The sequence below is a fragment of the Syngnathus floridae genome, chromosome 7 (assembly GCF_059516105.1).
Source record: "Syngnathus floridae isolate MCC-2025c chromosome 7, RoL_Sflo_1.0, whole genome shotgun sequence".
Classification (NCBI taxonomy): domain Eukaryota; kingdom Metazoa; phylum Chordata; class Actinopteri; order Syngnathiformes; family Syngnathidae; genus Syngnathus; species Syngnathus floridae.
In genome coordinates this window covers 2,417,493-2,433,012 of record NC_142419.1, presented here as the reverse complement: position 1 = coordinate 2,433,012, position 15,520 = coordinate 2,417,493, and the positions used below count along the sequence as shown (strand labels likewise).

Here is a 15,520-nt window from a genome sequence, read left to right as displayed (position 1 = left end):
TGAGTTGCAGAAATTGAATTTAGGCAAAAAGGACGAGCCTGCCATATCATTTTTTCACTTTGATTTTTGGGGTGTCTGTATACTGAGCCCTTTGTAGGCTGAAAACCTTTATTTCCATCAAAGGATGTGGCATCCTTTTGTTCCTGAGACATTAAACTGTCCATATCACGATAGATACCCCCCAAAAAAAATTTCACCATTGAAATTTGATGTGTTTTCAAAGTGTCCCTTTAATTTTTTTGAGCAGTGTATATACATATATACAGTATATCGAGGTATATATATATATAACCGAGGCTCCACTGTATTTGTAATGGGAAAATATGATTCGGAATTCGAACGATTCACTTCTCGAACAGCCTTCTGGAACGGATTGTGTTCGAAAACCGAGGCTCCACTGTGTATGTGGGAGCCTCGGGCTGAAAAAAAATGGCACCAAAAAGAAACTCATATTTTGCAGGTTACATGACTCAGAGCGAAGTCGAACAGCCTTCTGGAACGGATTGTGTTCGAAAACCGAGGCTCCCACATACACAGTGGAGCCTCGGTTTTCGAACACAATCCGTTCCAGAGAGTCATGTAACCTGCAAAATATGAGTTTCTTTTTGGTGCCATTTTTTTTCAGCCCACCCAGTTGATGAGTCACGGCCAACGGTAAAATTTAGAGCGCCCTCATCCAGTTTCGTCTGAAAACAAAAAAAAAATCTGATGTAGTTTTTTGTTTAGTTTATTTGGTTGTTTTATCAAAGTCAAAGTCTGCTTTATTGTCGATTTTTTTTTTGTCATATACCAAGACACACAAAGAGATTGAAATTACGTTCCCACTATCCCTCGGTGAGATAGTACACATATGCATACAAGCAACACAAAAAAACCCAAGAAGGCACAAACAATGAATAAATAAAAGTGTTGAATAAATGATAAATAAACAAATAATAATAAATAATAATAATAATGAATATAAGAGGAGCAAAAATGGAGTAAGTGCACATACAGCAGACAGTGGACTTGGATATGGTGCTTTAAAGTGTTAATTGCTTTATTTGATGTTTTCGCTATTTTTTATGTTTTGAATATGTTCAAGATAAAGATATAAAAGCATGTGAAGTGATGAACTATACTAAAAACGCACGACGCGAGCTCGCTGACTGCCTCGTCAGCCTGCCTCGGAGTCCTGCTCTGCCAGCATTCCAGACCTCCTTGTTTCCTTTAAACTTGCATTTGCTTGTCCTGCCTCGTTTGTGACAACAAAACGAAGTGCGAATCAGAGATGCTGCTGATCCTGCTGACACAAACGAAGTGGAGTGGGTACGTAGCAGGAGATTGAGATAAAGCCTGGTTGGAACTGCTCTTACAGATCTAAGCCATTTATTGGCAAGGATACAGACCAACATGTTCCCATTGGTCTCCTACTGGCCATGTCAAACGCACCTCTTTCAATAAGGAGCCCCCGGCTTCCCGGTAACGGGTTTGTCTTAGCCGGGTTCGGAGATTCGTCCGTAATCTAACCACCCGAGTTAAATTAACTCCACCGGAATCAATCTAATTTCTGTACGACGCCAATCCCTCTCAAGTCACCCGAAGCTCGAGCCGAGTAACTCAATTCGAGGCAAGACTTCCAAGTGACCGCATCGTATTGATGGCTCCCCGCTACTGTTTGAAGTTCTTATTATGTTACGGATGTCTTTGTTAAGACCTCAGGGATCCGTTTGTATAGCGCACCCTAGCACTAGTTTTGCCGAAGTAAATGTTGACATGGGTCCGTTCTACTTGGTAGCTCAAGCAGCGAGCCGACCAACTTGTTTATTCGAAAGAGAATCGAATTAATAAAAGTGTGACAATAATAGCATTTAAGAAGAAAATTAATGCACTTTACATTATTAATTCTAACTTCTTATATGTAGATCTAGCACTTAACTGTCGGAGTGCTTCACCTCACTCGGTTGCTTTACAAAGAATAATAACTTTCTTAAAACAAATCAAATTGTCTTACTCTATTTAGATTTGCCCAGTAATTAATTTGGAAGGCAAGTCTATTTTTCGATCGTGTCCTGTTTAACTTTTGACGCAGCCCGACAAAATTAGGAACTGGGCCGCACCCGACGGACAATCGAAATACTTTTATCCTTCACCAACTCAAATAATCTAATTTAACCACCGTCGTTATTTTATTTAGAGGAAGTAAATTTTCAAATGAATTAACATTTAACGAAATTCACTCTTCCCTTAAATAATTACGAAGGCTATTTAATTCTCTAACATGTTCGGAGTTACTTTTTACGCGGCCTGTCAAAAAGGGAAACGGGCCTGCGCCCTTCAAAGAATTAAATTACTTTCAGTTCTACACCAAACCAATAATCCGATTTAAACACTTCTGTTAATTTATTTAGACAAAGCAAATTTTCAAACGGATTGAAATTCACTCGTGTCTCAAATAACTACGAAGGTTATTCAATTCTCTAAAATTGTCTGATGTTGCTTTTATTAATTACGGTCCTATGTTCTACCATAATAACCCCCCGCACATTAATCAAATTGTCAAATCAACCCCAAACAATCGATTGCACATTCAGTACAGATCAGCGCACAACGAAGTAGATGTATATACAAAACACATTTATTGAAGAAACATGAAATATAATTACAAATCTCAATTACTCCAGAAACCGAACAATTTCACTCACTGATACCCGTGTTAATAAAATCATTCAATCCCAGAACAATTCAATTGCAAAACACAGTTCATGAAAGAGGGAAAAAGTAGATACCAGCTGGGTGCTATTTTTGGTGGAAGCAAAGTCGAGTGATCAGTTCGATCTTACTTCTAAAATCCAAATTAGAGAAACAGGCTGGCCTCGAGGGGCCGGCGACCCGATGGCTGTTCCCCCCCTCGCGTAAATACAGAAAAGTCGTTCCACTCACCTAGTTCCTCATGCAAGGTTGTCCAGTCCAATTCTTTGGAGTAAATCCAAGTTAATTCAAACCAGCGATCCTGCGTCTCACACAAAGATCCCGGGACTTTGGAAAAAATCTTGAAACTCCCTCGGGCTTCTTCACGTATGAGCGCTCTTTGGGGGAAAAAGCCCCGTAGCTGCCCCTGCAGGACTTTTTATAGACTTCCCTGTCCCCCCCCACCCCCTTTTTTTGTCTGGTACCTATATCCTCTCTATAGGGTAAGACCGCCTAGTTTCCCACACCCCTATAGGATTTGGTCAGTTTTCCCACGCTCCTATAGGGTAAGACTTGGTCAGATTTTCCACGCTCGTACACCTGCTGCCTTTCAGCAGCTGTTTCCACCCTGACCACGCATTACTTTCCACCAAATGTACAGCTAGCCCCTGGTAAAACCTTTCACTTCCTCTTTTCTTCACTTCCTGTTTCATGATAATAACTCTTTAAAGTTACGCTTCAATTAACTCTGAAATAAAAATCCAAACCTTTGATCTATTTCTTTAAACAATTTATGTCACACCACTATTCTCAGAGTGACGGGCCCCTTGATCGAATTGACTAACAATATTGCTTGAAGCTGTTACAGAATACAGAATACATTTTTAGCCAAGCAAAGAAATCAAAAAGTAAAAATCACATTTGTGCTTCTCCAAACAATTTGTGTCACGCCACTATTCTCACAGTGACGGGGCCCCTTGATCGAATTGACTAACAATATTGCTTTAAGCTGTTACAGAATACATTTTTAGCCAAGCAAAGAAATCAAAAAGTAAAAATCACATTTGTGCTTCTCCAAACAATTTATGTCACGCCACTATTCTCACAGTGACGGGCCCCTTGATCGAATTGACTAACAATATTGCTTTAAGCTGTTACAGAATACATTTTTAGCCAAGCAAAGAAATCAAAAAGTAAAAATCACATTTGTTCGTCCATGCGTGACTCACAATCCGACACCGTGTTCCTGTTTTATTTCTATTTTAACTAGCTTAGCTTATTTTGGCCCCTTTTTGGTCTCATGTTTCGGTCTGGCGCCATCTTTTGGACAAATTTGGAATTTCAGCTCTGCCAATTTATTCCTGTGAACAATCCATATTTACCATTTGCACCATCTCTTCCCCCCATGTTACATGACAGCCAATAGTGTAACGTAAATTCATATGGGCAGACAAAGCCCCGCGCTCCAAGCAAAAATCCGCGATGCAATGAATACATCCGCAATATTTGTTTTCATAAAAATCCGCGATGCACCGAGGCCGCGATAGGTAAACCGCGAAATAGCGAACGATTTTGATTTGGTTTTGTTGCCAAAGATTATGTACTTTGATGTACATACTATATTCACAGACAGTTTATTTGCATCAAACTCAGAAGCCATTCCAGATTTTCTCCAGAGCAGCATAATGTTTTGTCATCAGCAAATACAACTGTTTTCATATCTTTAACCACATACAACTGTTTTCATATCTTTACCCACATTAGATACAATTTATATTGAAGATGAATTATTAAACACAGATCCTTGAGTGACCCCATCAGTTATCTTTAGCTTGTTTGAGTTAACATTGTTTAAATGTATATTAATGATCAATAGTGTTGAAAGCTTTTTTTAAATCTATAATCCAAGATCCCAGCAGCAAATTATTTTCTGTCTATAGTGGTAACAATATCCTCCACAAGTTGCATTCCTGCCAGAGAAGTGGATATTTTTTTATCTAAAACCATAGTGGTTTTCACTTAAAAGTTGATGTTTCTTGATTAAGTTGTCTATTCTTTGTGGAAATGGTTTTTAAGAACTGTGGCAGCAATGACGTTAGTTGTTGAATGATGTTAGCAATGAGTTAAACATTTTGAAGTAAGCTGTTGTATATGAGAAAGTGTTCTCACTAGATTAAGGGATGCAAAAAGCTTAGTAACTCATTTGAAAACATTAACATGTAATTTGTAAATATTGAGAGTGAGTTAGACATTTTGAAGGTGCTGTATATGAGAAAGTGTTCTCACTTTAGATTAAGGGATGCAAAAATCTTAATAACTCATTTGAAAACATTAACAGATAATTTGTAAATGTTGAGAGTGAGTTACACATTTTGAAGGTGCTGTATATGAGAAAGTGTTCTCACTTTAGATTAAGGGATGCAAAAAGCTTAGTAACTCATTTGAAAACATTAACAGATCATTTGTAAATGTTGAGAGTCAATTACACATTTTGAAGTAAGTTGTATATGAGAAAACGTTCTCACTTTAGATTAAGGGATGCAAAAACATTTGCAAATACTTATCAACACCATTTAACATACTTTCCGCACCATAAGGCGCACTTAAATGCCTTTAATTTTCTCAAAAATGAAGGTGCGCCTTTTAATTAGGTGCGCCTCTTTGTGGACGGAATTCCAAAATCTGTAAAGTTGTTTTGTGTGGCTTCCGTAATATACTGGCGTAATATGAAGACCTGATGAACCAATCAGAGGACATTATGTTTTATGTAGATCGGGGCAAAAAAAAAAAAAAAAATCAGAGGACTGGACGTAACTGTCACGACTCGTCCCCGGTCGTCCTACTACGTGTCCATGTTGTCATGGTTTCTGTCCACGTCTCTGTGTACTCGCCCCTCCCCTCCTGTGTCTGCCCACGATCAGTGCACTCGAAAAAGTCATTCAGGGCCTGAGTATATATCACAATATTAACAAAGTACGGTGGAGCCTCGGTTTTCGAACACAATCCGTTCCAGAAGGCTGCTCGAGAAGTGAATCGTTCGAAATACAAATCATATTTTCCCATTACAAATAATGGAAAAAAAAAATCCGTTCCAAGCCCAAAAAACACCCAAAACGCCTTTTTTAAGCATTTTTTCACTTGCACATTTTTGTCAAATTGCGTAACTGCAGCACACCGCCGAACGCGCAACCGTAGCGCGTCGCCGACCGCGCAACTGCGCCGCGCTGATCGCATTATTGTGACAGAGCTGTCGCTGAAATTTAGAAAATATTTTTAAAGTCCTGCTGTACTTTCCAAAATTAAAGAGGACATCAGTGCGCAGGGAGCTTAATTTTGTCCGAACGCGCAACTGCAGCGCACCGCCGAACGCGCAACCGTTGCGCGCCGCCGACCGCGCAACTGTACCGCGCTGGTCGCATCATTGTGACGGAGCGGTCGCTAAAATTTAGAAAATATTTTTAAAGTCCTATTGTACTTTCCAAAATTTAAATGGACCTCAGTGTGCAGGGAGCTTAATTTGGTCCGATCGCGCAACCGCAGCGCGCCGGGCACTCAGTGTCGCAGTGCTTTAGGACCGTCTTCGTGTTTTAGGATAGATTTATTGCTCCCACTTGCTTCCTTTGGAGGCATGATTAGAGTTGATGCAATCCTCAGAGTAACGAGAACGTAATAACGAACGGAGTCAGTTGGCATGCGGGTCCTCTCGGCTCATCTCGCGAGGTTCGACAACCGAATTTCGTCCGACATCCGAAGCAAAAAAATCTTGAATATTTTGTTTGAATACAGATTTGTTCGAGAACTGGGACGTTCGAAAACCGAGGCTCCACTCTATATTAACTCAAAAATAAAATTAAAATCTCAAAAAATCACAAAGCAGATCATTTGAGTTGGATATATCCAAATAAATGTTGGAAATTAGTTATTTTTGCCTTATATGTACTTATATATATTGAGCTTGTTTGACAAAATAAATTAGTATTTGACAAACTAATTACTATAATTCTAAAACATTCATAATATATTTAGTAAAAAATACCAGTCAGAATATTTGAGTATGGGCCAATCATTCCAATCGGTTTCAACAAGTACAATTATTACTTACTCTTACTCAATATGTGTAATCTCTAACAACAACTTGAGAAAATGAGATTTTCGCGCTCTCGAGTGGAATCATGGGATATCTACCGTCACTGCTTTTTGAAATAACAGCGGCACGGAAACGGTCAACGCGGTAAGTGAAGCACGATTTAATGTGCATATAATCGTTGTCACCATTATGCGTTTAGCTAACTTTGCTAATGTTTTCGAGCCAACATATTGCTCTGCTATCACACGGTTCATTAAGCTAATACCATTTATACAGCAAATGTCACCAAAATGGGACTAATTTATTTGTAATTAAGCGCTACACACCATGCTAAGGCATATGTTAGTCTGCCATGGCTTCTACAACAGATGTAATTATTGTTGGGATGTTTGGGCAAAAGTTCATAATTTTTCTGAGTGAGGATATCAAGTTGAACTTCATGCTGATAGAGTGGTGCTGAACGAACACATAATATCAGAATAAGTAAATGGGATGTATTTATAATATATAGAGAAGGATTAGGTGTTTAAAATTTTGAAAAAGACAACTTTTTCCCTGTATAGCATGAAAGCTAAACTCAATAAATACTCATTTTAAGTAATGTTATCTTCTTTTTTGTGTGTTTTCCAATATAGTTGTAGATTTTACAACAATGAAATGAAATAATTTCATACAATTCTAATACATCTGGTCCAAACAAATTATATTATTAAATCAATATTTTCATTCCATATATGTAACACTGTTTATCGTCCTTTTTAAGGTGGCTGCTGGCGGCTCATGCATGGCAATGTAAAGGCTGCACATTTGAGGATTCTTCAAAAGGTGAGCATTATCATGTCAAGCATGGTACAGTGGTCGTGGCCATTGCCTTCATTTAAGATGTCCTTGCTCCTTTAAGACATCGGGTACCCTGCGTATGCACTTCAAGCAAAGTAAGGTGCTGCAAGAGAGAGACAGCGGGCACAAATGAGTGTTCTACTTCAGGTATGTGAAGGTATTAAAGTTTCTCCCAAAAATTAATAGCTTTGCTTGAATATGTAGTTAGTATAAAACTATTTTATTAGTTGTTGAAAGATTTTCTCTTCTTCAGAGTCAAATCCTCATTCAATAGACACCTGGTTGTCATCAGATGTCTCATCGACCATCTGGGAGAAGATGCCAGTGTGTTGTTCAAGAACTTTCAGGTTAGTATAATACTGTAGCTTTTGTCATTTTTAACAAGACAATCATGGTTGACCATTAAGTTGCTGCCGTACAGTTTGTTTTTTCCTTACTGCAAACAAAGAAGAAGCTGCTTTTCATCTGTGGGCATCAGATACTGTACAAGTCGCCAACATTCAGATCGATGTTGACTGATTTTACTATCTGTCCTGCTTTGAATACATAAAATACCATTTTCTGTGTCAATTTTGTTTGCAAAGAAATAAATTATGTGGAAGAATAAATTATGCTGATGACAAAGTGTCTAAAATTATTTTACAACAAATTTGGAACCACCACAGTTCAGTTTGCCCACTTAATGTCCTCTTTTATGGTATGGGGTGGTATTTGTCTTGTGACATGCAGGTTGAAGGTAAATTCTAAAAAAAAAAAATATCTTTACAATGTCTGCAGAATGCTGCTGTTGTATCTGCCAACGTTGAAGTGGAGTTGGCAGGGGAGGTCGAGAATTTACATGCTGCAAAACAAAGATGGGGATCAGTCGATGTTGGTATTGTGATTGGAGGCATCATTGTCTTGGAGATCTTAGCAGAGCCTGCTGCTATCTGTTGGGACTGACCTACGCATTTGAACTGCGCGACTCAAATTCTGGAAACCTTTCCAATAAGGTTCAAGGACTCAAGAATTAACTGAGTATGTAGTAGTTGCTTGCTACTGTTCAGAGAAATTTTCATTGGTAAATCTAACGTTGTTGTCTTAATATTTAGATAAGTTAGGTTTCCATTAGTTGTTTGACTGGTATTGTTAGCTTTTGTGAGGCTTTAAAGTGAAATAGCACTCTTTACTGTCCATTTCAGTAGGAGGCTATATGTTGTTCTAGGTGCATTTCACCCAGATTTGACAAACCCCTTATTAAGAGTTAAATTCAGCTGGTTTTATAGCATGAATATTTGTATGTCATTTGCAAAGACGATTTGTCAAATCAGCCAAATAAATGTTGAATTAAAATGATGTGTGTAAAATCGCTTTATTGACCCAAAATACTCCTAGAATAAAAAGTAGATTCAGTTTTAAAAAAGTAAGTAAATGTAACATATTTATTTCGATACGTGATAGTCCAGTATGTTATTTTTTTTGTTCATGATGTAAATATAAATGATTTAATAGCTTTCAGGTCTACTCAATATTTTTGAGTGTAAATCGTTACACAGATTAAAATGAGTAGAGCGCGGTTAAATTTTTTAGTGTGTAATCACAGTCACCTGCCTCTCGTTACCTGTTGCGTATTTAAATCCTGTCTGCCTCTCACTTCCCTGTCAGATTATTCTCGTCGTTCATTTTTTTCTGTTCTCGTCTCTTGTCCCACGTCTTTGTCTGTCAGTTCTGTTTCTGTTAGCCAGCCCTGTCGGTCAGTCAGTCCCGTTGTTGTTTTGTTAGGCCGTTATGTTAGTTTGTCCATTGTCTGTTCCCCTTCATCCTTTATTCCAACACCCCTTTCCCTCAATAAACCCTGGTCCAAGCTGCATTTGGTCGCCCTGCTCCATTTCGATCCGTGACAGAATGATCCGACCACTTCAGCGACCAGCACCTGGACCACCCTCCACCACCAGCTCCCGTCCGCGACGCCAAATCCACGTCCGTCGTCGGAGCTTGTTCCAGCGCCATCGGCTCCGTGGCCGCCGTCCGACTTTGCTCCAGCGACGCCGACCCCGCGGCCGCCATCGGAGTTCCTCCCGGCGCCATCGGGCTCCACCCCAGCGTCGCCAAACCTGCGGCCTTCGCCGAACCCGTGGCTGCCATCGGACCCCACCCCAGTGTCGCCGGACCCGCAGCCGTCGCCAGACCTCGTCCCAGCACAATCAGGACCCGCGGCCGCCGTTGGACCTCGTGCTAGCAGCGCTGGACACGACCCCGCTTCCACGGCTGCAACATGTTTGACTCCTGCCACTGCGCACAATTCCGCCGCCCCGAATGCTGCCGATTGCGGTTCTGACTCCCCAAATTCCGCCGATTGCGGTTCTGACCCCCCAAATGCCGCTGATTCCGGTTCTGACTCCCCGAATCCCGCCGATTGCGGTTCTGACTCCCCAAATGCCGCCGATTGCGGTTCTGTTCCCGAGTTTTCGCCGATCATGGTTCTGTTCCCGAGTTTCTGCCGTGGGCGGTTCTGTTCCCAAGTTTCCGCCGAGAGCGGTTCTGTTCCCGAGTTTCCGCCGAGGGCGGTTCTGTTTCCCCGTATGCCGCTGTGCGCGGTTCAGACTGTGTTGCTGCCAGCTGGGACTCTGCCACAGACCAGTCGGGGGTAGTTGAGACTGGTGCCCCCCCCACGCACACTCTGTGGGGTTTGGGACGTTGGGGGGGGTACTCATCACAACTCGTCCCCGGTCGTCCTACTACATGTCCATGGCTTCTGTTCGCCTCTCTGTGTACTCGCCCCTCCCCTCCTGTGTCTGCCCACGATCAGTGTAATCACAGTCAACTGCTTCTCGTTACCTGTCACGTATTTAAGTCCTGTCTGCCTCTCACTCCCCTGTCGGATTATTCTCGTCGTTCACGGCTTTCTATTCTCGTCTGTCGTCTCTTGTCTCCAGTGTCTGTCTTTGTCTCTGTTGGTTTCTGTTCCTGTCTGCGAGTTGGTCTGTCTGTTCCCCTTCATCCTTCATTCCAATTCTCTTTTCCCTCAATAAACCCTGGTCCAAGCTGCATTTGGTCGCCCTGCACCATTCCGACCGTGACAGTAACATGTAGAGGAGTACGTACTGCCGCCGCCATTGGTAAATAAATACTATCGTTTGTGCAAATCAATAAAGTTGTTTTGAGTGGCTTCCACCACACAGAGACATAATATACAGGCACCCGATAAACCAATCAGAGGACACTACGTTTTACGCAGATGGGGGCGGTAAACCAATCAGAGGACTGGACTTACCACGTAGAGTACGTACCGCCGCCACCATTGATGGATAAATGCTATCATTTGTGCAAAGAAAACAGCATTAGGACCTTCTAAAATAGCATAGACAAAGAGACATGCTTACGAGGCACAATTAGAGCCTTCTGGAAAGCCAGGATCATTACAGAAGAGCAACGTGACAACAACGAGACAATGACGAGAGGCAAAATTTAATGGCAAAATTGCCCAACTCTGATTTGGATACAGAAGATGAGAACTTGGACGGATATACGTATTGATTAACAATAATGTTAGTACAGTAGAGTACATGGTTAAACTGTAGAATAAAGTACAACCAAACTCACTGTCTTGCTCCCGTGACATCTTTTTTTCTACCGTAATTCTGGGCATGCATGTGCCCTATGATGCGGTGCGCCCTATGTGTGGATTAATTACAAAGTAGACCCCGCAATTGAATCTGCGCCTTTTAACCCAAAGCATCTTATGGTACGGAAAATACGGTAATTAAAAAGTTGTGTACAAACTATTGACAAGTAATATGTTCAATGTTTTACCAACATAAACAGGGTATGTCTTACTCTATGAATGTGTTGTTAATAATTTGATCATGTGTCAGTAAATCTACAGTAATACTTTATAACGGTCCCGTCTTAATAATTTATGTTACTCATGTTACTCATGATTGATAACTTACATAATAGTGACAGACAGTAACTTATAACTAACTTATTTACAAACATTTGTATATGTTACCTTCATCATTAGTTAATTGTTTATGAAGTTTTGGTAATGCTTCATAAGTATACATTACTAATGTTTTACTAGGGTGACCAGATTTGGGTTTCTGAAAAAGAGGACACTTTTTCATTTGTTGCGAGGGGGAGGGGTCATTTTTTGTTCTCTTTTTTTTTTGGGGGGGGGGGGATTTGTGTCAAATGTTATGACACAAATGACATGGTGTCTGTATAACAATTGCATTTATTGGCCCAAATAAAACAAAACAACATATATACAAGAACAAAACCATATTCACATTAAAAAACAAAACCATATGTGTACACTGACATTTTTGAATTTTATAGTGGAACACTACGTAAAAAAAGACAAAAGAAATACGGATATCGGTGCAGCATTTGAAGAAAAAAAAAGAGCTCCTCTTCAGTCCTCCTCTTGTGCATTGGCACCTTTATTTGCCACAGACACGTAAGTGCCTGCCTTGCATGTCAAGCAGTCAGCTTCATAAGGATCGCGACCCTGGCAAAAGCATGGGAATTTTTTTTATTCAACTCCTCCATGAACGTGCATTTTCGTTTCGGCATTGCTTGTAAACACTCGGTGTAGACTGGCCAGCCCACCCTACTTCATAGCAAAGTGACTAGATTTGAGGAGAAGGGTGTGACTTATTTGCGAACGATACAGAAAAACCTGGAATTGAGTAAAATGGAACGGAGTGGCAATTCTATTGACTGTGTACTGTACTAGTACTATGTATTAGTATTAGTATAAGTATTAGTACTATGTTTGAGGCTGTCCAACAAAATCCCGGACGATTTTGAAATTCCCCCCGGACATATTTTTTAGGGCTCAAAAGTAGGACATGTCCGGGAAAAAGGGTTAGGGTTAGCGGTCTGGTTACTAATGATTAACAACTTAGATAATATAATATTAACAGACAATATCTTAATCATTTACAAACATTTGTAAATGTTATGTTCAACATTTGTTCATTGTTTATGAAGTGTTGTTAATGATTTATAAGCAGACATGATAAAGTGTTACCAGAAAATGTTGTACTTGAAAAGTAAGATTGGAAACAGAAACGACAGCTGAACAAAAGTGCTTGAAACCTTCCCTCATGAGAGTGCTTTCAGGGAATGTCGGAACTAAAACAGATATGTGAAGACTTATATAAACCTTATTTATGTGATTGCTAGCTAAATAATTGGTGCCAGTAACATTTTCTAATATAACTCACTGCCTTTCCATTGATATATATTAAAACTTAGGTGCAGTAGGTAGCATAGGTGCATTTGTACGAGTGTTTACATTTAAATTAAAATTGTAATTGTTTGAAAGGACAACTGCCCCCTCCCCAAAAAAGTCAATGCGTATTTTAAAAAAATAGAGGCATTATTTTGTCTTTGCTTTCGGAGAAAGACCACAATCTAATGTTTCCATGGTTTCATTTTATTTACTGTAAGTAAAATGATTAAAAAGTCACCATAGCCAAGAATGACCCACTACTATTCCCTTTGACATCATGTACAACATGTTCCTATTCACCTGCTGATGATATATAGGTATAAACAGATTAACAATACTCAAAGCTTTTAGGGCAATTTATTGTTATTTTAGTTGAATAAACAGTGTCCTTGCATTTGTTTTTACGTCATGACTCTTACTAGGAAGCAGAGGAGATGCACATCAAAGCCATCCAAATTAAGGAGCAGCTTCTGGGCCATGAGGACTATGAGGTGGCACTATCTGTGGGTCATCTAGCCTCCCTTTACAACTATGACATGAACCAATATGAAGATGCAGAGAGGCTGTACCTGCGCTCCATATCTATAGGTCAGTCAGTGTTGATGTTTTCTACTTTTTCCCATCTAATTTAATACAACCTCGCAAGTAAAATCCCCTCTAATTTTCAATGTGTTTGAGCATTCACACAAACTCCCTGAGCATTCCTTGGACCACAGTGAGCAACATCCACAGATGTATCAATGAATTGGCTAACAATGCCTCTGAATGCGCTGTGGGGAGAAGTGAATCCACCAGTGGCCAATTAACATTGCCACCCACTAAGCACACCTCTCTTGAATTTATTAATTTCTCCATGACATTTTCACATGGTTTTCTGTCTGTACGCTGAAATGCCACAGTGTGTGGCATAATATTGTCATATGACCAAAAGTTTGATACTATACCTGCATAAAACACCTTGATGCAAGTACTGAAGTAATACCAAAAATTTAAAACATAGTACATTGAAAAAACAATTAAATAATAGCTGAGAGCTAAACATCTTCAAATTTGTTTTAATCATTTCAATTCTAAAAAATACTAGTACCGTATTTTCCGGTCTATAAGTCGCTCTGGAGTAAAAGTCGCACCAGCCATAAAATGCATAATAAAGAAGAAAAGACTATATAAGTTGCACTGGAGTAAAAATCGCATTTTGGGGGGAAATCCATCCATCCACTTTCTATACCACTTATCCCCACGGAGGTTGCGGGCGTGCTGGAGCCTATCCCAGCGGTCATCGGGCAGTAGGCGGGGGACACCTGAACTGGTTGCCAGCCAATCGCCGGGCACACAGAGACGAACAACCATTCGCACTTGCACTCACACCAAGGGAGAATTTGGATTGCTCAATCGCCTCGGCCTACCAAGCATGTTTTTGGGATGTGGGAGGAAACCGAAGTGCCCGGAGAAAGCCCACGCGGGCACGGAGAGAACATGCAAACTCCACACAGGGAGGGCTAGAGGTGGAATTGAACCCACATCCTCCTAACTGTGAGGCGGATGTGCTAACCAGTGCGCAACCAAGCCGCCAATCTAACACAGAGAATAGACATGTCATCTTGAAAGGTAATTTAAAATAAAAATAAAACAGAGGCAACAGGCTGAATAATGTTATGGTATGCTGAGAATGTGCTTGACGTAACATATTAAGAGTTATTCAGATAACTATAGCAAATATAACATGCCAACACATTTACCTAACCATCCATGTCACTCCAAATCACTAAATCCAATAAAATCTTCACCCTGTGTCACTTTTAAACAACTTTGCTAACTTCCTCTTCTACGTGGCTTACGTCAGACTCATCATCAGTTGCAGTTCCAATTATTCCACAGGCCTAGAGCGCCCTCATGGGGTTTAGTGTGAAAATAACGTGAAATGATATAATAATGTGTTAATTTCACACATAAGTCGTATCCCCAGCCAAATTGAAAAAAAAACTGCGACTTATAGTACGGAAAATACGGTATATACATAAATATTAATTAGAAAGCATTTGATAACATAAAACACATTCTGAATCAGCACAATTGAACACAAAACATTAACTTTTTTACACATTAAGGATGATACATCCATCCATTATCTGAACCACTTATTCCCACGAGGGTCATGGGTGCCTCTACCAGGTGATTTTAGGCAGTCGGCATACACACTTAAATAGTTCATCTTGGCTTTTTTGATATTCAATAATTGATTTCTTTTTCTCTTTTCAAGACAATGAGGTTCTTTTTTCATCTGTCTTCATTCTGTTTCATCGTCAATAGAGGGGGCTTTAGGCATTGGGGTCGAGCGAGAGGGGAGAGAAAGTGACATGTGTGACAGGCAGGTTGTTGTTGAAGAGACTTTTTTCGATGGGGGCCACATACATAAACATATTGGAGAGAGAATATTTCAATGCGGCAGGCTTTGATGTCTATTCATATGCAAATGAGTTAGGGGTCATAAAATTTTATGATCTATTGATGTTAAGATTTATGACGTATTTTATTGGGGGTCATAAATTCTTTAGCGGGTTGGGGGCATCAAGATGGCGCCAGTTGTGACGGCGCCATCTTTGACTGTCACCATTTTGGTTTGCTGGCGCCATTTTTAAGATGTGGATATGTATGGGCATGTATTTTTATGAATCAAGACAGGTGCAGCACCTGAGCTAGCT

At 40.1% G+C, this 15,520-nt stretch overlaps 1 protein-coding gene and 1 long non-coding RNA gene across 2 annotated transcripts in view; both read left to right on the top strand.

Annotated features, from left to right (window-relative positions):
* Window positions 1-15,520, top strand: part of appbp2 (amyloid beta precursor protein binding protein 2) — a 237,519-nt gene that overhangs the window by 140,634 nt on the left and 81,365 nt on the right. Inside the window, 1 exon segment of the mRNA XM_088380624.1 lies at window positions 13,241-13,406. Within this exon segment, the coding sequence (XP_088236750.1) occupies window positions 13,241-13,406 (166 nt within the window).
* Window positions 564-8,517, top strand: LOC148394804 (uncharacterized). Its single transcript, XR_015859398.1, has 4 exons — window positions 564-7,582; window positions 7,659-7,744; window positions 7,851-7,944; window positions 8,375-8,517. It is a non-coding gene; the product is annotated as an uncharacterized LOC148394804 (long non-coding RNA).